This window comes from Lynx canadensis, chromosome E3, assembly GCF_007474595.2.
Source record: "Lynx canadensis isolate LIC74 chromosome E3, mLynCan4.pri.v2, whole genome shotgun sequence".
In the NCBI taxonomy this organism is placed as follows: domain Eukaryota; kingdom Metazoa; phylum Chordata; class Mammalia; order Carnivora; family Felidae; genus Lynx; species Lynx canadensis.
Window position 1 is genome coordinate 3970100 of NC_044318.1, and position 26947 is coordinate 3997046.

The 26947-nt window shown below is 54.3% G+C and overlaps 1 protein-coding gene across 2 annotated transcripts in view; it reads right to left on the reverse strand.

Moving 5' to 3' along the window:
• LOC115504352 (mitochondrial import inner membrane translocase subunit TIM16) overlaps window positions 1-26137 on the reverse strand; it is a 66125-nt gene extending 39988 nt beyond the window's left edge. Inside the window, exons 1-7 of one of the 2 annotated variants that reach the window (XM_030301282.1) lie at window positions 25999-26137; window positions 23332-23428; window positions 22391-22465; window positions 18611-18681; window positions 17985-18168; window positions 15262-15338; window positions 4430-4480 (exon numbers count right to left, since the gene is read on the reverse strand). In XM_030301282.1, the coding sequence (XP_030157142.1) occupies window positions 4430-4480; window positions 15262-15338; window positions 17985-18168; window positions 18611-18681; window positions 22391-22465; window positions 23332-23428; window positions 25999-26058 (615 nt within the window). In that variant the 5' untranslated portion in view covers window positions 26059-26137. The remainder of the gene's footprint in view (window positions 1-4429; window positions 4481-15261; window positions 15339-17984; window positions 18169-18610; window positions 18682-22390; window positions 22466-23331; window positions 23429-25998) is intronic. The other variant, XM_030301280.1, reaches the window with a different exon arrangement.
• Between the last annotated feature and the right edge of the window lie 810 nt (window positions 26138-26947).

Genomic DNA, 26947 nt, shown 5'->3' on the forward strand with positions numbered 1-26947 from the left:
AAAACATGGTAACAGATGGGGCGCCTGGGTGGCTCAGTTGGTTGAGCGTCCAACTCTTGATCTTGGCTCAGATCGTGATCTCATAGTTCATGGGTTTGAGCCCTGCGTCAGGCTCTGCACTGGTGGTGCGGAGCCTGCTTGGGATTCTTTCTCTCCCTCTCTCTCTGCCCCTCCCCTGCTCGCGCACATACTCTCGCACTCTCTCAAAATAAATAAACTTATAAAAAAAAAAAAAGATTTTAATTTTTTTTTCCCAACGTTTTTTTATTTATTTTTGGGACAGAGAGAGACAGAGCATGAACGGGGGAGGGGCAGAGAGAGAGGGAGACACAGAATCGGAAACAGGCTCCAGGCTCTGAGCCATCAGCCCAGAGCCCGACGCGGGGCTCGAACCCACGGACCGCGAGATTGTGACCTGGCTGAAGTCGGACGCTTAACCGACTGCGCCCCCCAGGCGCCCCCCCCCGCCAAAAAACAGATTTTAAAGTAACATAAGAGATAAGACGGGAAGGATCAGAAGGTGTGAACCAGGCAGGGGAACTGGCACCTGTGAAGAGTCTGGGCCAGGGAGAGCAGAGGCCAGTGAAGATGCAGGGGGTACGGGGCGAGGGAGAGAGGGGCGCCCTTGAGCCTGCAGGGCGTGCGCGTCAGAGGCACAGGCTGGGGATGGAACATACCTTGGCCCGTCTCCCACCTTCCTATTTCACACATGGAGAAACCAGAGGCTCAGGGAGAAGCAGCCACCTGCATCCAGTCACCCAGCAAGACAGCTGTCAGCTACCTGAGCCTCCTGCCCGCCGTGGGCCAGGTTACTATTCTAGGTCTGCGTGAGAGGGACCTGCGGTGAGAAGAGTTGAGCAGCTGGAAGGCAGAGCGGGGACCAGAAGGGACTCAGGATGTCCACAGGGTGGTGACGGTCTCTGAGCAGGGCACTGGTCTCTGAGAACACTGAAGGCACCAAGGAAGCTGAGACCAGGTAAGAGCTTAGACAGAGCCCAGTGTGCCCACTGTGGGCACACCTGGCTCTGTGTGCCCAGGGGCCACAGGAAGCCCCATGGGCGGGAGAAGGGTGGCCACCCACCCTTCCATCCCTATCTCCAGATTACTACAGTAATTTTTATTTTCAGAAATGGCAAGTTCTTCTTCCCTGACCTCAGCGGGACTAGGGAGGAGGAGCCCTCTCTCAGATCCCCAGACTGTCATTCTCCGGGGCAGGGGGGAGGCTGTAGCTGGACCCCAGGCAGCCTGCGAGCCCTGCAGCCCCAGCACTGTCCCAGGAGGCTCTGAGGGGAACCGCAGGAGGTAATTCCCAGCCTGCAAGCCACAGGGGATGAGGCAGCAGGGCATCCTGCTTAGGGAGAAGCCCCACAGTCCCCTCGTGTTTCCCCCATACCTGGCCCCAAGGAGAGAACAGGAGGGGCTGACTGGCCAGCACAGGGGCACCAGGAGCAGGCACATAGCAGCATTCCAGCAGCCATACGGCCAAATCCCACCTCTCTGTCACCATGGCAACACTTCCTGCGTGGGGCAGGGCAGCTGGAGGAGCAGCCCTGGGCTCCTGGGGTCCTTCCTCAGGGCCAGGGGACCTTCTCTGGTGTAAGACCCCCACCACCCACCTATTCTCCTTCCCGGCCAGGCTCAGTCCTGGGTTCCAGATGCTGGCCCCAGGACCTGCCTGATGCACACAAAAGGCACAGGGCCACCAGGCCACGCCAGAGGTCAGAGGGCTCACTCCAGGCCAGTCCTAACCCTGGTGAGGGTGCTGAAGCCTCACAACTCCCTGGACACTCGCTTTGCTGCAAGCTACTTCCCTGGCATGCCCATGGCTTCAGGGCCTGCCCTCCCACCCCTCCCCCCCCCCCCCCCCCCCCCCCGGGCTCTGGCACCGTGAACAGGCTTTGGTGTCAGACGGAGCCTGCCTGGGCCACCCAGCTGTGACCCTGGGACAGAAATGACCAATGGGCCAACTTTACAGGGCAATCATGAGGGTGAGAAAAGACTGTGTGTGCCAAGGGCCCGGAGTATGATAAATGATCATAAATGGAATCTAGAAATGAAGTAGGGGATGTGAACAGGAGACAGCTGCCCAAGCATCCCCTGACTCAAACTCAGGTCACACAGGGCCCAAAGAGGCAGCAGGAGATGGACCCCCCCAGGGCTCCCCACCAGCCTCCATGCTACGGTGACAGCCAACGGGGCAGGGAGGGCAGCGCATCCTCCCGTGACTCCCCCAACAAAGCCCCCCTTCTAGTGGGGAAGGAGGATCTCCAAAGAAGGAGCTCCCCAAAGGCCTCTCCCCTGAGCCGGCCCCTCAGCTCACACCGACCCTGGCCGCCAGCAGCGGTTTTCCTAATAGAAGCCAGGTGTGGGCCAGATGCCCTGGGCGGAAGTGGGGGGCAGGGCCATGAGGAGGGCAGCGTTCCAGGCCCTACTGCCCCCGCACCAGCGCACCAGCGGCAGAGCACAGGCACCAGCCCAGCAGCTGCGAGGGGGCAGGAGCCACCCACGCTCTTCCCAGGTCTCCCTGGCCCAGAAGCCCCATTCAGGGGGGCTTCCTCCAGAACGAGATCCTCTCCCCCCTCTTCTAGAAACTTGGAGCCCTTTGGACCACAGCCACTCTGTCTCCACCTCGGCACCATCATGGTCCCCCACCCCCCTTTGCTGGCGGAGGAGGCAGGGAAGGAAGAAAATGTTCAGGCTGGGGGAGCTGGCCCTTCAATGCCCAGTCAGGGCAGGAATGGGGGTACTACGCACAGTGCCCTGGGACCCCCCTTTCTGAGCACAGAAAGCTCCAGCGAAGCCCCCTGATCATACCTGCACTGCTCTGAGACTCTGCTGCCCTGCCAGCCACAGGGCCACAAACCATAAGCCAACTTCCCTGGGAAGCAGGGCCGCTGGGGAGTGGAGTGGGGAGTGGGCTAAAACCACTCCTGCCTGGCTTGACTCACCTGTCAGGACGGGACCTCCGTCCGGTCTTCAGCCAGTCAGAAATGGAACAGACTGGGCCGTCTGGGGCCAAAAGCTGCTACGGCCTACCTGAAGGGGATTCCGTGTGTAGGGTGGGGGTGGGGGAGGAAAGGCCTGCCATCCCTGGCTACTGCTGGTCAGGTTTAGGCTGACAAAGTGCCCTCTACCCCTGGTAGGGAACAAGTCCTAGGGATGGGGAAAGGGTATCTGTGATGGGCCCGGGGCTTTGCCGCGGAGCTCTTCCCCTGAGCTGTCAGCAGGGCCCGGATCTTTACCTTCCTCAGGAAAGAAGCCTCTTCAACTTCTAAAAAATACTTTTTCTTTTTTAATATTTATTTATTTGGGGGAGAGTGCAAGGCGGGGGAGGGCCAGAGAGAGGGGGACAGAGGATCCGAAGCGGGCTCTGAGCTGGCAGGCTGACAGCAGTGAGCCTGATGTGGGGCTCTAACCCACGAACCGTGAAATCATGACCTGAGCCAAGGTCAGACGCTCAACCGACTGAGCCACCCAGGAGCCCCTAGAAAAAAATTTTTTTAATGTAAATCTGAGCAGGGCACCTGGGTGCACTCAGTCAGTTGAGCGTCTGACTTTGGCTCAGGTCATGATCTCACAGTTCGTAGGCTCGAACCCCACATGGGGCTCTCTGCTGTCAGCGTGGAGCCTGCTTCAGATCCTCCGTCTCCCCCCACCCCCCGTCCCTCCCCTATGTGTGCGCATGCTCTGTCTCAAAAATAAGTAAGTATTTTTTTAAAATGTAAATCTGCTCACCTCACTTTCAGCTTAAAACTCGAATGGCTTCCCATAGCCCAGATGACAGGCCCCCTTCATCACGTGCTCGACACTGAGCCAATGTCAAATGAATGAATGTATGAATGAATGAATGATTCCCCAGTGGCTCACTGGCTATAGCATGAGCCCAGAACCCAGACCCCCGCTCAGCACTCAAAGGGCCACATGCACCCCAAGCACCATCACAGACACAAACCAAACATGCTCAGTGCCTAGATCCCACAGACCCAAAGGAGCAGAGTGAGAGTCCACTGGCTGTGAGACTGGACAGGTACGAGGTGGGCAGCTGTGTCTTTCTGGCTCCTCTGAGGCTGGCTTCTGCCAACTGTGCCAGGAAAGGTAGGGGGGATGGGGGTCTCAAAGGAGGAGAGGAAGCTGGATTCTGAAATTAGCTTCCTAAAGCCACAGGATGCCTCCACTGAATGCCTGTGGACAGCCTGGCTGCACCGCACCCTGTGATCAAAGCCAGGTACTCCCAGGACTCAGAACATGCCTCCCGGAAAGAGCTGCCAGCAGCAGGAGCCCACCTCCCAGGTGACCCCTTCACACTCACAAGGCCTTGGCCAGGGGCGTGGGGTGTGGCAGAATCTCTGCCAAGAGGCAGAGCCTGTCCTGGCCGGCACCTGTTGGAGCCACTAGGGCCTCAACCCAGCCCCCTGCCCACACAACTCACCTGGGAGGCCCCGGGCTTCGCTCTGGGGTCGAAGATCCTCAGCTGCTTGTCCTGGGAAAGCAGAGAGGAGTAAATAGAGCACACTTAGGACAGGCAGCGTCCTCAGGGGCCAGATGTCCCCTCCACCCACAGGCTGTCATGGTCCCACACCCTAGTACACAGAGCTGGCATCACGCACCAGGGGAGACCTCCCCAGCCTGGTTCCTTCTTCTCACTGCAGGGGGCAGGTCCCCTTTCCTGCCCCAGTCACCCACAATAGAGAACTCAGTGAGAATTCACATTTCCTGAGCACCTACTATGTACCAGGCCCGCTAACACACATGATCTCTCTCCGTGCTTCCAAACATCTTATGAAACAGTCCTATCACCACGACCCCCTCATAGATAAAGAAACTAAACCAAATTCTAGGCTACCAGCTGGCAAATGTTTTGCCCTGTACCCAGCCCAGCCCAGAGAGGTGTAAAAGATGATGTCATTTCTATACTTAAAGAACTCGGTGTCTAACCAGGACAGCGAGCTGACACATCCTAACCATCACTCAGCATACAGTTACTGACTCAGGTTACCTAAGGGTGGAGATGCGAGTAGATCAAAAGATACGTACGTGTATTGTAATAAAGTACCATCCCTTATAATAAGGACTTTATTCCCGTAGAATAATTGACCTGTGTGTACACAGGTACGTGCATAGCGGGGCACCTGGGTGGCTCAGTCAGTTAAGTGTCCAACTCTTGATTTCGGCTCGGGTCATGACCTCACAGTCATGAGATCAAGCCCCGCATCAGGCCCTGCACTGACTTTAGAGCCTGCTTGGAATTCTGTCTCCCTCTCTCTCTGCTCCTCCCTCTGTGTACCACGTGTGCACGTGTGCGCTCTCTCTCTCAAAATAAATAACTAAACATTAAAAAACCCTTTAAAAGCCCACAAACATCCATGCATAAAGAACTGGAGAAGAGGAGTAGAACCTGCATTCCCTGACTACTTAACGCCTTGGCCACGACAAACTATTAAACACTACAAAGAAGGTGCAGAATAACATACATGGTGTGATTCTGCTGTGGTAAAAATAAACAAAAATCCATATCTGACCACATTCCTGTAACTTTTGCGAGCTTGGCTAAGCAAGGAGAAAGGTCTTAAACAGTGTGGGCTGTGCATTAAGGCTGGGTGCTGGGGAGGGGGAAGGCGGAGGGTAAGTAGCTTTTACTTTTTTTTCCATCTTAGCACAGTTTCACTTTGTTTCAATCAGCATGGATTCATATTTTCATATTTTGAAAAACAATGAAGCAGCAATAAACTGGAATTTGTAATTAAAAACATAATACCATTCACATCAGCATCAAAAAATATGAGACACATAGCTATACGTCTAACAAAATACATACCAGATTCATGGGAAGGATACTACAAAACTCTAATGAAAGGAATCAAAGAATTAAATAAACGGAAAAATATTCCACGTTCATGGACAGGAAGACTCAACACCTGTACAATGTGGTACTGGCAGAAGGATAGACAAATAGATCAAAGGAACAGAACGGAAGGCCCAGAAACAGACCCCCACAAATGTGGGGAATCAAATAGCTATGTCCTGGTTAAGGAGATTAAAGGGAATGCATTGCAAAGCAGAACAGTACTTTCTGGCCTTGCTGAAAACAGCAGACGTGTATCTAGTTAATCTGTATACAGGGGGTGGGTCCTGCCTGGGCTCGGGAATTCCCTAGACCCTGTTATCAACGGGGTATCTTATCTTATTCTCCACCTTGCTTTCAGCATCTGCTCTTTTGTAGTCTTTGGAATGCCATGTTGTTGTGTTTTTTTGCCTGATTTCTTGTTTTTTTGTTGTCTTGTTTCTTCTTGTTTTTGTTTTTTGTTTTTGTTTTTTTTGCCCGCAGCCACTGGCACACTGCACAATGTTTTCCCTATAGTTATGCCTGATAAATGTGGGAGCCGGGGAGTTGGGAGGGGTGCAGGAAGACTTCCCCTAGCCTCCCTCTCACCTCTTGCTCGGAGTCTTGAGTAATCCTTTCTGCTGTCATCCTCGGCTTTGCTGGACAAAGCCAAAAGCCAAACACACACAAATACAGTCAACTGATTTCTGACAAAGGACTGAAGGCAACACAATTGAGAAAAGACAGTCTTTTCAACAAACAGCACTGGGACAAGTGCACATTCACATGTGAAAAGGTGAATCTAGACACAAACTTTACATCTTTTACAAAAACCAACTCAAAATGGATCACAGACCTACATGTGAAATGCAAACTTACAAAAGCTCTAGAAGATAACACAGGAGAAAAATCTAGGTGACTTTGGATTTGGCAATGAGTTTTTAGATACAATATCAAAAGTGTTGGTGTTGCATCTATACAACGTGACCAAAAAAACAAAAAACTGGATTTCATTAAAATCATAAACTTCTGGTCTATAGAGGCACTGTTAAGAAAAAGGAAAGACAAGCCACAGGCTGAAACTACCTGCAAAGCACCTATCTGAGAGAGGACTTGAATCCCAAATACACAACACTTAAAACATTAGAAAAATTAAAAAAAGTAAGATTCTATTTAAAAATAAGAAAATAACCCAAATGAACAAATGGGCAAAAGACCTAAACAAACACCTCATCAGAAAAGATACACATGATGAACAATGAATACAGGAAAACCTGTTTCACATCATGTCTCATTAGGGAATTACAAACTAAAACAAGTTACCACCACACACCTATTAGAATAGCTAGATTTTTTTTTTTACAAAATGACAACACCAAATGCTGGAGAGATTAGGGAGCAACAGAAACTCTTACTCATTGCTGATGGGAATGCAAACGTAATAACCACTTTAGAAGGCAGTCTGGCAGTTTCTTACAAAGCTACAGATAACTCTTAACTGTATGATCCAGCGATTACACTCCTAAGAATTTATCCGAATGAGTTAAGAACGTATGCCGGTATAAACGTTCACGGCACTTTTAAAAATTGCAAAAAAAAAATGGAAGCAATCAACAGGTCCCTCAACAGGTGAACAGATGAACTGCGGCACATTCGTACAATGGAAGGCTATTCCGTGATAAAGAAAAGAAGGAAGAAGCCAAACCATAAAACTCCCAGAAGCAAACGTAGGGGAAAAGCTTCATGACATCGGATTTGGTAATGACTCCTTGCACAGGACACTAAAAGCACAGGGAACCAAAGCCAACAGCAGACAAACAGGACTGCATCAAACTTCTGTTCTTCAAAGGACACAATCAACAGAGTCAAAAGACAGGTTGCCCTAAGGGATGGGAGAAAATGTTTGCAAATCACAGATCTGGTAAGGGGGTTAATATCAAGAATATATTGGGGTGCCTGGGTGGCTCAGTCGGTTGAGCGTCCGACTTTGGCTCAGGTCATGATCTCACGGTCTGTGAGTTTGAGCCCCGTGTCGGGCTCTGTGCTGACAGCTCAGAGCCTGGAGCCCGTTTCAGATTCAGTGTCTCTCTCTGCCCCTCCCCTGTTCATGCTCTGTCTCTCTCTGTCTCAAAAATAAATAAACGTTAAAAAAAAAAAAAAAAAAGAATATATTGAAGGGGCGCCTGTCTGACTCTTGGTTTCCGCTCAGTTCATGACCTCACGGTTTCATGAGTTTGAGCCCCACATGGGCTCTGTGCTGATAGCGCGAAGCCTGCTTGAGGTTCTCCCCCTTTCTCTAATCCTCCCCCACTCACACTCCCTCTCTCTCAAAATAAATAACTAAATAAACTTAAAAAAATATACATGAAGAACTCCTATAACAACAACAAAATCAAATACCTGTATGTAAAAAATGGGCAAAGGCACCTGGGTGGCTCAGTCAGGTGAGCATCTGACTTTGACTCAGGTCATGATCTCACAGTTCGTGAGTTGGAGCCTCGCCTCGGGCTTGCTGTGGAGCCTGCTTCGGATACTTCTGTCCCCCTCTCTCTCTGCCCCTCCCCCATGTGCGCTTGCTCTCTCTCTCTCTCTCTCCCTCTCTCAAAAGTAAACATGGTGTAAAAAAGGGGCAAAGGATTTGAACAGATATTTCTTCGAAGATATACAAACGGCAGACAAATATGTGAAAAGACGTTCACCATCACTAATCATCAGGGAAATGAGGACTAAAACCACACGGAGATACCACCTCACATCCATTAGGATGGCTACTATCAAAGACCCAGGGCCGGGGAGGAAGTGCAAAAGCTGGGAGCCTTGGGCACTGTCGGTGGGAACATAAGACAGTGTGGCCGCTGTGGAAAAGAGAGCTGCAGCTCCTCAAAAAGGTAAAACCAGAATTACCTTATGATCCAACAATTCCACTTCTTAGCGTATACTGAGAGAACCGGGAAGAGGGTCACCAAGAGGGTGCCCATGTTCGTTATTCACGTTATTATTCACAGCACTCACTGTAGCATTATTCACAACAGCCAAGAGGTGGAGGCAGCCCAAGAGCCCACTGACAGATGAGCGGATGAACACAATGTGGTCCCCACATACGATGGGATGGTATTCAGCCTGAAGAAGGACATCCTGTCACATAGCACAACACAGATGAACCTCCAGGACATTAGGGTAAATGAAGTAGGCCAGCCACAAAAGGACAAATCGTCTATGATTCACTTACACGAGGTATTTAAGGTAGCTCAAATCACACACGGGGAACAGAATGGCGGTTACTGAGGGCTAGCGGGGAGAGGGGGCAAAGGGACGTTGTTGTTTAATGGGTATAGAGTTTTGGTTCAGGAGACCTGTTTCACAACAATGTAAATAAACTTAATGTTACCGTATATTTAAAAAATGCTCAAGGGGCGCCTAGGTGGCTCGTCGGCTAAGCGGCCAACTCTTGATTTCAGCTTAGGTTATGATCTCACGGTTCGTGGGTTTGAGCCCCACGGTGGGTTCTGCTTTGACAGCGTGGAGCCCGCCTCGGATCCTCTGTCTCCCTCTCTCTGCCTTTCCCCAACTTACACGTGTTCATGTACACGTGTGCTCTCTCTCTCAAAAGTAAGTGTTAACAAATTTTTTAATGGTTAAGATGGCAAATTTTATGATGCGTTTTTTACCACCATAAAGAAGTAGCTCTTGGTCCACAAAAAGCCATGGAGGGCCCACGAGTGCACCTGACTAAGGGAAAGAAGCCAATCTGGAAAGGCTGTGTGTTGTATGATTTCAACTACATGACATCCGCGAAAAGGCAAATAACATTTGAGAGACAGCAAAAGAATCAGTGGTTGCCGGCAGTTTGGAGGGGGATGGTGAATGGGTGAAGCACAGGGCACTTTAGGGCGGCGAAGCTATTCTGCATAATGCTGTCACGGTGGGCACGTGATGTCGTGCGTTCGTCAAAACCCCTACAACGCATCATCCAGAGTGAGCCCTCGTGTAAACTGTGACCTTCAGTTCACGCAGCAACAGCGGTTTACCTACAGCAAATGCACCACCCCAACCAACGCGAGACCAGACAGGGAGGAGGGACATGAGAACCCCAGGTACCAGGTACTAGCTGCTCAGTTTCTGCCTGGTTCCCGCTTGGGTGCTGAGATGAACCTTGAAGGACAGGCAGAGCTTGCACTGGGAAGGGAAAGGTATTCAAAGGAGGTGGAAACGCATGAACAAATATGTGGAAACAGGAACTTGCTGACACGTGACATGAAGGGGAAGACAAGGTCATGCCAGGAGACCAGACGGTGGGAATGGAGGGGGCAGCGGGTAAGTGCTGGACAAGTGGACAAGTGAACAACAGAGAGGGCCAGGCCCAGGACTTCCTGACACGCTGGCAGGGTCCCAGGGTCCTTGGGTCACTCCTGTCAAAGTCTTCCCAGTCGCAGTTCACAGAGCACTTGCTACGTGCCATGCGGGAACCAGGCCCGGCCCCAGGATCAGCCGTGCTGTGCGGCACCACCCACAGCCTTGAGTTCAGGAGGACGCTGTCTAGAGGTGCACAGGACAGAAACAGGCCGAGAGAAGAGCGAACAATGGAGACAGATGGAGAGAGGCACAGACTGACAGAGACAGAGAACAGGGAGAGAACAGAGAGAGACAGAGAGACAGAGGGGCAGAGGACAACCAGAAGATCGAGGAGAAACAGGGCAGCGAGAGACAGACAACAGGGAGAGACAGTGAGAGACAGAGGATCTTGAGAGACTATGGGCAAGAGAGAATGCCTCTTTGGGGCGCCTGGTTGGCTCAGGCATTTAAGCGTCCAACTCTTGACTCATGACTCAGGTCATGATCTCATGGATGGTGGGTTTGAGCCCTGCGTTGGGCTCTGTGCTGACAGTGAGGAGCCTGCTTGGGATTCTTTCTCTCTGCCCTTCCCCCTCTTGTATTCTCTGCTCTCTCAGAATGAGTAAATAAATTTTATTTATTTACTTTTAAATGTTTATTTATTTTTGAGACAGAGACAGAGATCGTGAGCCAGGGAGGGGCAGAGAGAGAGAAGGGAACAGAGGATCAGAGGCAGGCTCTCTGCTGACAGCAGTGCACCTGACATAGGGCTCGAACGCATGAGCCTTGTGACCATGAGATCACGACTTGAGCTGAAGTCAGATGCCCAACAGACTGAGCCACACAGGCACCCCAATAAATAAACTTCAAAAAGAGAGAGAGAGAGAGAAAGTCTCCTGGCAACAGGGGCCACTCCCACCAGGAGCCATGTGGAGAGACAGATGGCCTGGGTTTGGATGCCAACTCCAGCACTTACGGGCTCTGTGACCTGGGCAAACCCCTAAGCCCCGGGTAGGACGAGGACAAGTGATAGCAACACGTCTCACAGGTCAGAGTCCCAATTCTTGCCGCATGGGTGCTCCCCAAAGGCAGCTGGGCCACCAAATGCAGGGGGTTCAACACTGGATCCACACCAGGGGTCAGACTGGGCACTGGAGGCTGGCCTGGCCTGCTGGGCCACGGCAGAGGGGGTGGCCCTGGGTGGCCAAGGTGTATGTCGTCACTGGGCTCACAGACACAACCGGACCACGTGGAGCGGGATCGCAGCTTGCCTGCCCATCCGTGAGGCCGACACGCCCCCTAGTGGTTGGCTGCATTTCCCTCAGCTGGAGGAGCTGGGAAGAGAACAGGAAGGGGCTTCTGCGGTAAAATCAGGGGTCCTGGGAGGCAGAACCAGACAGCCAGCAGGAGATGGTGTGGAGAGGGGGAAGCCCCGAGAGGAAGCAGAGTGTCCCCCACGCTGTACCCAAATCAGGCAGTCCTGTGTATAAACCTAGAGCCCAGCCTGCAACCCGTCTGAGTAGAGCCCCCTCCTGCGGAGGGCGGGCCCCTCACTGGCTCCCCCACGTGCTCAGGACAAACCCAAGGACACCTCCTCCTGACCTTCAGTCATTGGGGGGGGGGGGCCCACAGGACCATTCCCCAAAGGTTTTGGCATTTCAGACCCCCGACCAGGATCCTGAGGGTGCCCCTTGACAGGAGAGGGCAGCAGCAAACTCAGGACCACGGTGGCCCCCAGCCACCACTGACAGCTCTAAGTGGAGATCACACCCTGTAGGACAGCGTCCCCTCCAGGATGCTGCACCCAGATGCGGCAATGTCAGGTGCTGTGTCCCCACAGGTAGAGCACCCAGGTCCAGGAAAGCAGAGGTGGGCGTGGGGGAGGGCTCTACTCCAGCCACCCATGTGGGGAACCAGTGGTTCCTACTCCACAATCTCAGGCTCCTGGGTCGAGAGGGGCAGGAGAGTTCCATCGGACCGAGCTGTGGCCTCATCACACTCACTCATCCTCAGGAGACAACAGCCTATAGGAAGCTGACTCATCACGCCGACAGGAGGTGGCAGGACACAGAGGGGCATTCTGCGACCGGGCCACTTTTCACCCCCCCACCCCACCGTTCAAACTGGAAGGCAAATGGGGCTCAGACCCCTGGGGAGGAGTGCCTGGACAGCTGCACACTTCCTCAGTAAACCCTCTGCTAACTCCCCAGAGCTGACACCCTCCTTCCCACGCTCTAGGCCCTCCTCCCTGCCCTCGGTCACCCAGTCCCGTCTCCAGTCCCGGAGGCCTGGCACCTGCACTGCCCCCTCTCCTAGGGGCTGCAACAATCCTCATGGCCTCCCCATGCCCCCCCGCCAGCTCCACCCCCTCTTGCTGGATTCCCCCCTCCCCCATGCCCACTGCTCTCAGCTGGCCTCATACTCGCCCTCGCCCCACCCGCCTCCCTTCGCCGGCGGTCGCCCGCAGCTCCTTTTGCTGGCACTCCTCACCTGGCTGCCTCCTCACACGGCAGAAGCCCTGGGAGACAAGCCTGCATCCTAATCCAACTCTTTGTAGCCTCACGGAAACCAGAAACCACCGTGCTGGGCTGTGAGCTCTGTGGAGGGGAGGGGTCTCTCTGACTGCTCCACAGGAAGTGACCCATGTCAAGCCTCTAGACACCTGACTCTCAGACATCCTACCTGCGACTGGGCTGGGGGCCTGGAGCTGACACAGGGCAGTGGATGCAAGACCGAGAGAAGCCACCTCCCTCCAGGCTGCAGCCTGGACTGGCCTTGTGGGCCGCAGCTCTTAAGTGAACGACCATCCAAGTCACACCTGCAGGCCATGGGTGGACACTGGCGGGATCCCCCTCACCAGGAAGCCATCCAGCCTTGTGGCCAGAGAGAGCTCTAAGAGAGGTGGCCCCGGCTTGCCCTGAGCCCCACAGCCATACCCCAGGCAGGCCGGTCCGGGCGAGGGCCGTTAACATCAGAACATTCATACTGGTGGAGACCACACCTGCACCTCCCGTGAGGATGCTGCCCTCATCTGCTCAGGGCCGCTCTGCTACTGGGGAAGCCAAGGCACCTTCCCACTATCCTCTGTCACAGCTGCAGATCTGAGCCCTTCAGGCACCCATTGGAGGAGCTCTAAGGCCAGAGAAGGGCAGGGGCCCAGCGGCAGGGCTTCCGCCTGCGGGACCGGTGCTCCTGCTGCCCCGCGTTTCGGATGAGAAGCGGCAGAGCAGCAGGTTCAGAGGGCGGAACAGACACCCAAGTCCCCTCCCAAAGCCCAGGCTGGAACCACAACCTCCACACACAGCCCCAGGAGGCTGGCATTACTCCTCTGGAAGACAGCTAGGGAAAATCTACCAACCAGCTGACAAACCTTCACAACCTCCAAGCCAGCAATGTCCCTGGTAAAAATCTAGACCCGGGGTGGCGGGTGGGGGGAGAGGGAGCTAAGGCCCTCAGGCCAAGTCAGCCAAATCCAACCCACAACCCGAGATCTGATTCTGCAGATACAGTTTTACTAGAACGTGGACATGCCCACCATTTACATTTGTCTGTAGCCGCTTCCTTGTTACAAAACGGCACCGACAGAGACAGTGTGGCCTGCAAAACCCAAAGTATGTACTATCTGGTCCTTTATAGAAGTTTGCCGGCCCCTAAGCTTTCTAAGCTAAGAAAGTCACATTGAGGGGCGCCTGGGTGGCTCAGTTGGTTAAGCGTCTGACTTTGGCTCTCACGGTTCGTGAGTTCAAGCCCCTATCAGGCTCTGTGCTGATAGCTCAGAGCCCGGAGCCTGCCTTGGATTCTGTGTCTCCCTCCCTCTCTCTCTCTGCCTCTTCCTGGCTCATGCGTGTGCGCTCTCTCTCTCTCTTTCTTTCCTCCTCTTTCTCAAAAATAAATAGATGTTAAAAAAAAATTTTTTTTAAAGTCATGTTGAGCGGCACCTGGATGGCTCAGTCGGCTAGGCGTCCAGCTGTTGGTTTCGGCTCAGGTCATGATCTCACGGATCGTGGGTTCGAGCCCCACGTTGGGCTCTGTGTTAACAGTGCAGAGCCTGCTATGGATTCTCTCTTATTCCATCTCTCTGCCCTTCCCCCATGTGTGTGCACACAGTCTCTCAAAATGAATAATCTTAAATTTTTTTTTTTAATTTAAGAAAGTCACATTGCAAACAAAAAACAAAACCCCTCAAAAAATCTGTATACAAATATATTCAGATGTTATAACTTGTAACAGCATAACTCAAGTGAACTCGTAAATCTGAATGATAGAATATTTTCTGTGATGTTCATTCAATTACTGATGAACTGGAAAACATACATATTACACAGAACGTAAAACACAGGGTAGAGTAACGTGGAGAGTGCGATCTCAACACATACAGGAAAACATGCCCAAGAAAAGTTCAGAGAGAAAGATGTCAAGATGGTGACAGACATCGCCCCTGGGGGGGGAGGATTACAGGTGATTTTTTTTTACTTTTCCACTCCTGTGCCAAATTTGTAAAACAGGCACAAACTATGCTCCTCTGGTAACCATAAAGTAAAAACTCCCGGTGGTGACTATCTCCTACCACTCTCCTCCTTCCCTCCCTCTCGACCTCACTCTGTGAAGAGCTAAGGGCATGCAAATCAGGGCAGAGAGGGCTTCTCATTGGAGGGGGAGGTCACAGCCCCAACCCAGAACCCTGTCCAGCTGGTGCTTCTGCCTGGAACGCCTGTCCCCTCCTCCTCAGCGAGGGAGGCCCCACCTCGCTGTCCCTGGGAAGGGGCGTGCACCAGCGGAGACGGAGCAAGCCAACCATGCCCTGCTGCACGACCACCTTGCCCTCCAGCAGGGGCTGCTTGGGGTCTAGCGGCCCCGCTGACTGCAGAGCACAGGCCAACACCTGGAACTTACTGTCTAATGAACCAAATGGGAAATAAAACTTGACACCAAAAAAACAAAAACAAAAACAAAAACCCACCTGGAAAATGGGTCTTCCAAGAAGGCAGAGAAAAGAATTTTGGAAAGAGGATCTCCCAGGTATGCAGACCCCACATTTTCTCTTTCAGAGAAGCCCTTGGTCCCCCTGGTCCCCCCACGGAGCCAAGTCTCACTGTCCAGCTGCTTACCTTGCACGTCGTGCCCACCAGGGCTCCATCCCGGCTCCAGACAGCACCCTGCACCAGGTCCCCATGGGCCGCCAGCTCTGTAGAGAAGCAACCAAGGTCAGGAGGACATCTAGTGTCTCCCCACCCTGCCCTGGGCAATGGGAGCACCAGGGAAGCGGGTGCAGGAGGACCTAGCTGGGGATAACTTCCCAGGGCGCAGGCCGGAGTTGCAAGGGCCCCTCTCCTGCGTGAAGAGCACGAGGTGCATGTCCTCCCAGACACGCTGCACTGCACCCAGGACTTCTCCCTTTAGCCCTGCCCTCAGCAGGCCACGCTTGCACTCAAAAACCTTCTGAGGCTCCCTGCTCCTCAGACGGGCTCTCACTTCCCACCCAGGGTTACTTCCAGTCACTCACCAACACACCCCACCTAAGTGACACCACCCCGTGGCTGAGCCACATTCCCACCTTGGACTCTGCTTGGGCCACCCCTGCTCCTTCCCCAGTGTGACAGTTTTGAAATATGTCCACATAGGCATAGGGGCTCAGTCAGTTAAGCATCCAACTTCGGCTCAGGCCATGATCTTGCGGTTCGTGAGTTCGAGCCCCACATTAGGCTCTGTGCTGACAGCTCAGAACCCGAAGCCTGCTTCAGATTCTGTGTCTACCTCTCTGCCCCTCCTCCACCCTCTCCCTCTCTCTCAAAAATAAATAAACGTTAAAAAATTTTTTTTGAAATATATCCACAAATTCTTTGATGCTCCTCCTATTATAGGTTGAATTGTCTCCTTCACGAAAAGATGCTGGGACGTCTGGCTGGCAATATTGAAAGAGCATGTGACTCTGGATCTTGGGAGTCATGAGTTCGAGCCCCTGTGGGGTGTAGATGTTACTTAAAAATAAATAAACTTAAAAAAAAAACAAACAAGGATGCTGACATCCTAACCCTCAACACCTGCGCTATAACTTTATCTGGAAATGGGGTCTTTGCAGATCAAGTTAAGCTGGTAACATTACGGTGGACCCTAGTCCTGTATGACTGGTCCTCATGAAAAGGGAAATGTGGACACAGAATTGGACGTGCACAGAGGGAAGACGATGCGAAGACACGGAAAAGACGCCACGTACAAGCCAAGGGACACCTGAGGCTATGGACGCAAGGAGAGAGACCCAGACGGTCCACCAGGGGCAGCCAGCCGCCATGCTGTGGGGGCACTCAGGCGGCCCGGGGACAGGCCCCATGGCAAGGACTGAGGCATCCTGCTCATAGCCAGCACTGTGTCCATGAACCCTCTGAGAAGCTGAGCCTCCTGCCCCAGTCACGTCTTCAGATGACGAAGCCAGTGTCTCAACTGTAGCCTCGTAAGAGACCCTTAGCCAGAACCACCCGGCTAAGCAGCTCTCAAATCTTGGACCCTCAGAAACTGTGACATAAACAGATGCTCCTAATTGTTTTAAACCCCTAGGTTTTGTGATCACTTGTTCTGCAGCAGCAGAGGACCACTATGCCAGGGCTTACTGCCCCGAGATCAATCCCAGCCCTGCCACCCACTTGCTCCTTGTTCTTGGTCAAGTTGTTTAATCTCATCTGCAACATGCAAGGCCCTCAGCACAGTGGCAGCACAAGAGGACCTGAGATGCAGCAGTTACAGCTGGGTGACCCCCTAGTGACATCCTGCCTGGTAACCTTCACCTCTGCTCCAAAGGTTAAGCTGGTCTCCTTGACTGTACCAGGAGCTCTCTGTGTGTAGTTTATGCTACTGGGGGCCCTTGGTTGGCCCCTGGGTCCCAGCCCCAGAGATGGGGACACCACCTTGGTGTCCTGCCCTGGTCACCCTGCACAGTTCTAGAAGGCAAGGCTGTCCTTTAACTCATTGAGCCTCGCGTCTTTTCCCTAAAAAAGGGGATGAGTGTGTCAGGGCTTCGGCAGAAACGACTCAGTGGCATCACCAGAGAACGCCAGGGCTCCGTGGGGGTCACAGTGCAGGGTCGTAACCATTCACTGAGCAATCGGGCTCTAGACTGTCATCATCTATGCGTAGTCTGAATGTTTGTATCGCCCTACGAGTTGAAGCCTAACTCCCACTGTGTTTGGAGGCAGGGCTTGAAAGAGGTGATTAGGTCACAAGGGTGAAGCCTCCCAAACCGGATTAGTACCCCTAAGAAAGGGGCCCTGAGAGTGTCCTCGTCCCTTCCACCACGTGAGGACACACCACCAGGACGACCATCTGTGACCCAGGAAGTGGGTTCTCACCAAACACGGAACCTGCCGGCACCCAGATCTTGGACGTCCAGCCTCCGGAACCACGAGAAATGAGCGCCCCGGCTGTGGTGGTGTGTTAGAGCAGCTGGACTCGGGATGGACTAAGACAGGCTAGGTCGTGAAATCGAGAGAATCGTGGGGGAAGGGGCTGTAAGAGAGCAAAATCCCCGCCTGGCAGAGAAGCAGCCAGACGTTTGTTTTCAAAATCGAAGTGACATACAGTTCGAGAAATAACAGTATGAGGAAGTTATTTAGACATATGGAAGAAAAACAGCTACATGAAATGAAAACAGATGCCTACAGGAAGTGGGGACGGATGGAGCATGTGTAATACGTCTGCCGGAATCTTACCACCTTTCAAACCACGTACACATGAAACTTTAACACAGATTTTAAAATTCACGTTAGCAAAAACATAAAGCAACAGAGTGCCGTCCAGCCGGGGGGCCGCCCAGGGTGGGCAAGGCCAGCGCGGCCCGTACCTGTGAGGGCCTGCTGCTTGGTTACATCCCAGACCTTCACGGCGGTGCCCGCCGCACTCACCAGGACACCGTCCACGGTGGGGTGGAACTGCAGTACCTCCACCTGGACGCCCTCAGGGCCCAGCACCAGCCCTGGCACCGAGGGCAGCGCCTGGCCAGGGGCCGGTAGTCGCCACAGCTTCACCTACGGGAAACAGCAGGTCGGTGAGCCCAGGGCTGGGGAGAGCCTCCAGCTGGTCTTGCTCAGGGCTGCCCCCAACCCCAGGGGTTGTACCTGGACATAGAGGCTGTGTATCCTGTGTTAGGAAAGCCAGGGTAATCCAGCCCAGGATCATAGGGTGTAATTAGAGGCAGGGGTGGGGGAGACAGGAGCCACGGAGTGGGGCTCTGCTCTGTCTCCTCAATGTCCCACACCACCCCAGCCCTGCTCTCCTTAGGCAGCCAAGCAGCAGAATGGCAAGTCAGGGCCACAGCTCCCAGCAAGCACACAGAAGCTCACGGGAGCTGGTGTAGATCAAGGAACTGAGAATTTGGGCTAGCCCAGCCCTGGAGGCCTGTGGAGGGGCTGAGGGCCCTTGAGGGGAGGGGGAGGCGCATTGAGCAACTTGTCCGGCAGCTCCACTCACCGTCCTGTCGGCTGAACCCGTGGCCAGAAGAAAGTCATCAAAGGGAGAGAAATCCAAGTCCGTGACCAAGTCTGTGGGAGAGCAACGACTGACATGGGCCTCATGAGAACTCACCAGAACTTTGTTTCCAGCCCGATGTGATGTCTCCCCAAGGCAGAGAACCGCAGCCTAGGGTTTCACAGGGGACACCTCTGCCCACACGGTGGCGGGCTGAAAGCCCACAAGGAAAGGCACTTCTGGAAACCCCTGCCTGTGATATACATGCCCCAGAACGGGCAAAGCCCTGCGTCAGGAAGCTAGCAGGATGACAGACACAAAGCTCCTCAAACTACTGAGCACCTGCCTTTGCTCAAAACCCAGAATGCAATGCGGGGTTCAGCACATCAGCATGTGAATGAATGCGAGTACCAGCCCTGCTCTGGGCCCACGAGGTATTCACAAACCAGACAGTTGCCACCCAGCCCTAGGAGACCCTCACCACCTCACACGTCTCTGCAGACGTGGCAAAACATGGACTGAGCACGCAGGGGGACCCCAAGGTCAGGGGTCAGGGCAGCTTCGTGGAGGAGGCACGGGGAGCCCTGGGGAATATGAAGGACCAGAACAGGTTAGAACATCTGGGAGGCGGGGCCTGGATGACGGGCCTAGGCTAGGAGCTCTCTGCTCCTCAGGTCCCACCGGGGCTGACACTTGGCTTGAGGGCACCTGACACGAGCCGCAGAAGCCAGCTGCTCTCATAAGGCAATTAAACCAGGAAGTGAGGTCTGGTGACAGGGTGCCTCAGGGACTAGCCTTGGGGGGAGGGCAGCCAGCTGGGAAGGAGCCGTCAGGTCCTAGCCAGGACCCTCCTAAGGCCTGTACATCCAGCTGCTCCTTCAGCTCTGGAAGCTCCCCAGGCTTTCAGTTCTGGAAGCTTTCCTCCAAATCCCTTTTTGGCTAAAGCAAGTTGGAGCTGGCCTCAGTTCTTTGCAATCTAAGAACCTGAACTGCTCAGCTCCGGAAGGCCAGGAGAGGGAGATAGGGGCACGCAGAGTGAGCCACAGCGCAGAGAGGAAACCCACAGTTCCTGAAACCAGCAGGGGGTGTGAGCATGATGGCCAGGCTTGCATCACCAGAGCAAGGCGCACGGTGACTTTCCCTGCTGCCTGCCGCCCCAGTGGGGTCAAGCAGGTATGCTTTCCTCTCAGGCCAGAGCCAGACTCTGGGCACCCCGGCCGAAAGAGACAAAGACAAGGAGCAGTGAAGACAGGGACCCCGTGGGACAGCCCTGGCCCAGACTCCCGGAACACTGCCACCCTGCTTGTGGGCTCCACACTGGACAGGGCAGTGGCCAGCGAGAGCCACCTGGCATTCCCAAGGGGATGAGAAGCAGCGACCGGGTCGACCTGAGTGCGCAGCTGAGCTGACAGGCCAGTGTTCCGTACGTGCATTTACCTCACCGAATCCTCACAACCACCCCTCGGGATGGCACTGTGGCATCATCCCCAAGCGGAGCATGGGGACAGAAAGGTTAAGTAACCAGCCCAGAGTTACACAGCTAAGAAAGGGCCAGGCTGGTGGTTGTGCGGGCAGTTTGGTTTCAGAACCTACATCCTCAGCATACCACCGCACTGCCTCTCCCAAATCGGAGCAAGCACCCAGCCGCCCCACAGCGAAGAACGCAGGACTATTCTCTCAGCGCTTCCCAGCCGTCTGCTCTCCTGGGCAGCTGGGCTGGAGGGCCGCTTGGCCTTGAACCAGGAGGCAGAAGGCACCCCCAAAGGCAGGGAGGCAGCCAGAGGCCAGCCCACCGCACTGCCCCCCACCACCGCACCTAAGAGGACAGAGTGTGCCACTGTCTCCAAAGCAGGTTCTCAGGAGCCAAAGTTATCCCGGGAGCAGTGTGCTGGCAAGGTCAACAGTTGAGGCCTTCTGTGAGGCTACCAGCCCTCAGAAGAGGCTTGGTCCAGCTTCTCCTCAAAGCCCTCCCAGTAACGGGGCCTTACAACCTACAGACACCGGCAGCCGGGGCAGTTCCCCCATGGGTCAAGTGCACCAAGCACACAGGGGTCTCACAAGACCCGGTTCCGAGTCTGGCTCCGCCAACCGCGGTGCCGGTGTTGGCAGGTTCCCGATCTCTTCAAGCCTCAGTTTTCTTAGCTAAAAAACGGTTAAAAATCTACTTCAATAAGGTGTAAGAGTGGATGAGAAAGCAGACTTCTTCCACGTGTTACAACACAGACGAACCTCAAATCACGAAACTCAGTGAAAGAGGCCAGATTTTAAAGACTACGTGTGGTGTAATTCCATTTATGTCAAGTGTCCAGAAAAGGCTGCGCTGTAGAGCAAAAGCTGGCGAACGTCTTCTGCAAAGGGGGAGGCAGTAACTATCTCAGGGTTTGAGGGCCAGACGGTTTCTGTCACAACTACTCAATTGTGTAGTTGCTGGGAGAAAGCAGTCACAGGCTGAATGTCAATGAAGAGGCGTGACCACGTCCTCACAAGACTATTTACAAAGACAGCAGCTGGCCGGGCAGCGGAGGGAGCTCCAAGACCCTGGCAGCAGGGGCAGGAAGAGGATCCACTGGCACCAGAGGTGGAAATGAAGTAACTGCAAAGGGGCACGAGGACCCTTTGCGGAAACGTCCTAACACTGGGTTACAGATACCTACCTCTGTAACTTTATTTTTTTATTATTTTTTTTAATGTTTATTTATTTTTGAGACAGAGAGACAGAACATGAACAGGGGAGGAGCAGAGAGAGAGGTAGACACAGAATCTGAAACAGGCTCCAGGCTCTGAGCTGTCAGCACAGAGCCCGACGCGGGGCTTGAACTCACGGACCGTGAGATCATGACCTGAGCCGAAGTCGGACGCTTAACCGACCGAGCCACCCAGGCGCCCCTACCTCTGTAACTTTAGTAAAAGTAATCACACTATTAACTGAAAACAAGTAATATCAATGGAATATAAATGATACCTCAGTAAAGTTGTAAAGAGCTTTAAGAAAGAATTAGATGAGAAAACATGGACGAGGTTCTTAGTGCATAGACGGCTCCTGACCCATCTTGGCCACCGTCACTCTGTTAGCTGCCGTCATCATCATCTGGACCCCTATGCTGAGCTGCACACTCAGACTGGGGAGCCAGGGTCAGCCCCATTCTGTCAGCCGAGGTCGCCGGCCAGGCGGCCAGGAACGCCAGCAAGCCAGGGGGACTGGCCCACAGCCTCCGCCGCAGCTGCAGAGGGACAGACGAGGCAGCTGGGCCAGGGCTGCCGCAGTCCGGGGAGAGCAAGCCGTTCTCTTGGAGTGGGCGGACTGCCAGGCGGGCTGCCGGGCGCCCCCAGAAGCAGCTGCAGCAGACAAAAGCTCTCTTTGTGAGGGCCTGTCTGCAGCCCTGCAGCCCAGCCAGACCCCTCCCTGAAGGGCCCCAAGCAGCCCTGCTGGGGAGGATGGCTGGTGGTGAGGGGTGGCCTCCTGGGTTCCAGGAGAGCACAAGGGGCTAAGAACTCCACAGGGTTGAGTCCTCTACAGTGACTGGGAGCCAGCATCAGCCTGGAGCCTGGGCTGGCCAGTGCATAACCCCCTTTCTCAGCTTAACCACCTGCAGCACTCAGCTTCCCTTCTCTCCACCCAAGTGGAATTCCCAGCCAGGACCCAGCCTTCCAATATGGACACCATCTGCACAAATGCACAGTGAAGACAGCAAGAGGGACTGGGAACCCATGGGACCGTAGGAGTCCCTGCACCCAGGGAGGGAGGAGCAAGTTCCAGACCTCCTGGGTCCAGTTTCCACTCACCTGAATGGCAGCCCAGGTGGGCCACCTGTCTCTTGTCCTCTCCTTGGCCATCCAGAGGCACAATACCCAGCACACCTGTCAAACACACATGGAGGCTCCGACATCAGGCCTGCTGCCCAGGGCTCCCAGAGGACATGAGACCCAAAGCTCAGCCTTGGACCTTCCCAGAGCCTCCACCAATCATAAGATCATAACCCTCTGGACACAGTCAGTCCAAAGTTAGGTTCTTACCCCCTACAAGAACCTTCTGTGACATCAGATGTACAGAAGACACTGGGGAAAAGGTGGTCTTTTTAGCATTGTGGGTCATACGAGGCCAGCTTAGGGCCACCGGTTGCCCCTTTTCCCAGCTTTACCTGAGAAAGAAGCTATCACTCAAGGGCACCGGGGGCGAAAGACAGGACACAGGTCAGGGCCAATGGCATATGTGAGCCTCTAGAGAAGCCTCTGGACCTTTTACTTATATGAGCTAAAGAGGTACCCGATTTTTGTCAGTTTGAGGTCTGAGTTAACGCTAGCAACAAAAAAAGTCCCGAGTGACATAGGGAGCTTTTCAAATCTTGGTGTTCTTACTGACCTGAGCCATTCTCAGGCCCCCAGATGAGGAGGGGGCTGCATATGGGGATCAGCTGAAAACAAAGGGGACAGTCCCCTCGGTGTCTTCCTGGCCAATCTCTTAAAAACCACAGCCAGGGGGAAAACAAACAAACAAAAACAAACAAACCCACAGCCAGTGTAGTTTATACAAAGTATACACACATGCCCTAATCAAAATCAATCTGATTACTGCACTTGAGCAGTTTGTAGGGGTTGAAGGCCCTTCATGGTGCTGACCTCTGAGCCCCATGAGGATCCCCTAAGCCTCCAACCTGAAATGAGTCTGCCCTTCTGCCCCATCCTAATTAGGATGATAATGTATGAATCTATGTCCACCTTCCTACCTGGACGGTCAGAGTTAAACGCAATCAAGTGGCAGCTGGATTTGATATGGTTCCTACACGAGGGTGTGGTTCCTGCTCGAATGTCACCGATCCAGGCCTGAAAATAAAGAATAAGAATTGAGATGGACAGGCCTCTGATAGTAACTAAAGCAGGGGGTGTGTTATAATGCAGGGAACTCGACCTTAAAGCTGCACCACTAGAAATGCATTCCTTTAGATCCAACCCTGTCCCCATTCACGCACTCCCTTAGAATATTCAAAATGTTCCTGAAATAATAACCTAAGTCATGGAGGGAACAATTTTGTCTATTAAATCAAATCTCTAATAAGGGTGAGAAGGCTGTCAGAAGTGACCTCAGGCTAAATGAAGTCAAGAAGGCAACTGAACAGTGTGTGTGGTCAGGGGACTGTTTCTGTTAAAAGGGAGAGAGAGAAGCAGAGAAAGCAGAAGTGAGCACCTAAGACAGAAGATAGACTCAACTTCCTCCAGGGCACTGCTGAAGGCCTCCACCAAGTACAGGGGGTGTCTCCTACGAGCCCCAGGAGATAACACTCAAGCTCAGAAAGGGGAAGAACCAAGGCCTCTCCACAAAGTCTCATAGAAAGGTGAGCAATGCACCTCCACGAAAAGATGATAATGTTAACACCCCCACAAACGGGGGGCAGAGGAGCACTTTTTCTGAAACTAAGACCAACAAGGCCCACATGTTTTCTCTGTTGGTATCAGAGCACTGTACAACACTCCTGCCTGCTTCCTGACACCGGAGCGGCCTTGTTTTCCAGCCCACCCACCCACAGCATGCCGGAAACCACCCCCATCGTGCAAGTTTCTATTTCAGTGTTCACCTGCCGTGGGTAGAACACTACCTTCTTGCATTATTTTTTCCTCCTGATTCATGTTTACTGTTCAGAGTGACGGGGAATATCTCTGAAAAGGAGAACAGATCACCTGTCCTCCCCTCTCCCTAACCTAAAGTGTTTAAAGCTTTCTCTGTAATCCCTGGTCCCATGCTTGACTGTTTACATTGCTGGACTAAGGCCCACCTGGGACAAGCCCCAAGGCCCATCAAGTATACTCGAGACCCTTTCAAGGAGCGCTGATGGCACTCAGAAAGACGGTATTAATGCAAATCTGAGCCAATCTCTACCCAATGCTCTCCACTTTCAACCTTTTAATGGCTCCCAACCGCACTCAGAAAACACCCAACTGGGGGGGCCTGGGTGGCTCAGTCGGTTAAGCATCTGACTTTGGCTCAGGCCATGATCTCACGGTTCGTGGGTTCGAGCCCCGCATCAGGCTGGGGACTGACAGCTCAGAGCCTGAAGCCTGCTTCAGATTCTGTGTCTCCCTCTCTCTGCCCCTCCCCCACCTGTGTTCTGCCTCTCTCTCTCAAAAACGAATAAACGTTTTTAAAAGCTTTTTTTTTTTTTTTTAAAGAAAACCATCCAACTTCTTCCTGTGGTCCTTGAGCTCTGCAGGACAGCTCTGGACTCATGTGACACACCCTGCTTCCCCAACACTGCCCCCCATCCACCCAGGGCTCACCTTCCATTCCTCTGCTAGGTTCTCTTCCACCGTACTTTTCTTGTATCTGGCTGCTTCTCACCCTTCTGGTCTCAGCTTAAATGTCACCTCCTCCCTGCAGCTGACCCTGACCACTGTACTGAGAATGACCTCCACGTGGCCATTTAGCTCCTGTGTTCTTCAGGGCACTTACTACAACTTGCAGAGCCCTTGAAGGCCTGTCTGCTTGCTGGCTGTCTCCCTCACAGGGGTGTAGGCAGTACAGAGGAAGGAAAGTGCGGTCGTGTTCACAGTGGTGGTTTCAGGAGCAGAGGGGAAGTACAGAGGAAATATCGTCCAGAGGATGAAAACTGGGCTTCTGCCCCAGGCTACCCTGCTGTGCTTTTGCTCCTGATGGGGTTACTAGAGGTCAGTTCCTAAGCCTTCCAAATAACATTGGGAGCAGCAGACCAGGGCTGGCATCTCTAAAGCATACCTCTCATCAGGCCGGCTGCCCTTCCGGGGGTCTGAGACGCCCCCTAACACCTGGCTCAGCTCTTCCTCTGGGCTCCACCTCCTTGGGCCTCCCCAGACCCCACCCAGCCCCTGGCAGCATCACCCCAGTAAGAGAAGAGCTGCTCTTGCGCCAGCCACGAGAGAAGGAAGCGCCGGCGGAAGCCCTAGGGAGGGGCGCGCCTCTGTCTGAGGGGCTCCTGTTCTTCAGCTGACACACCCGGACTCGCGGAGGCCAGGGGAGAGAGAGGCATCCCTTCCACACCCCAGCCCCGGGCAGGGCCGATCGGGGCGGCAGGGAGGAGCTCGTGCCAGCAGCGCCCGGCCGCGGCTCCCCAGTGAGGCCAACCGGAAGCGGAGAAGGCAGGCAGCCTCGCAGGCCTCAGGCCTCCGCCGGGTCGGGCTGGTTACACCAGTTGGGGGTCCCAGGGCGAGGCGGGGGAGCTGGCGAACCGCGGGTCTCTCGAGAGGAGAGAGAGAGAGAGACCGGGTCAGGCAGCGCCGGACTCTGCCCTCCGGGTGCGACGGAACAACCCGGACGCCTGGCCCAGGCCTGAAGGGGGCGCCCCGGGGCAGGAGGGCTCGGGGGTCCCCGCGCGGGTCTGGGGAGGGGGAGGGGCAGGGGCGCGGGTCCTGCGGGCAGGGCTCACCTCGCGTCGGGACGGCCGGGCCTCCATGTGCCGGAACTTGGACACCTTGAAGCGGCTCATGGCGACGGGGAAGGCGGCGGGCGCAGCTTCGAAGACCCGGGCGTCGGCTCTCAGGTGCACGGACAGCCAGCCGTGACTCCCGCCGCCTCCGGCCCCGCCCGCGGCCACCCCTCTCGCGGCCACGCCCTGGAACGCCCCCGGCCAATCACAGCCCGCTCCGGTCCGCCTGGCCCCGCCCCCGACCAATCGCCGCAGAGCTGTCCTGTGAGGCCACGCCCCGATGCCGGCGGGCTAGCCGCGCGGGCGAGAAGGTCACGTGCCGCGTGCGGGTCTGGTTGTCCCCGGCTCTGCGGGGCGTGCTCCCAGGCGGGGGGCAGCGTCCAGGTTTTGCAGTCAGGGGTTTGTCACGGGAGGCTCCGGGGTATGCGGGGCGCGGCCGGGGCGGAGAGGGGGCAGACGTGGACCAGCTCCATTTCGGATACTGGGACCGTGCTCAGGACAGAGCAGGCGCTGGCCGCGGTCACACAGCTAACGAGTGGCAGTTGGGGGAGGAACGGGAACCCGGGTCTGAGGCATATCCCAGCCGCGGGGCCCTCTCTAGGCCGGGTGGACTTGAAGGCCGGGCTGGGGCCTTCAGCGTCCCGGCAGTTAGGGCACGTCTTGGCTGCAGGGCGCGATGGGGCAGGACTGACCCCTGCAAGGAAATCAATGTATGATTTACAAATAAACCCAAAGGGAGAAAGATGAGGGAAATGGGGAATACCTTTAATAGCACATGCACCCCACCGGCGGCTTGCTTAGTCCCCGGGTCATTCAGGAAGACAAGAGAACAAGCTTCATTCCACCTGGGGCCATTCGTTCCACAAGCATTTGTTTGCGCTTTGAAAATCGAGTCCATGATTCCAGAACACGCTTTCTGCTTGCTAACAGACAGAACACCTGCTCAGGC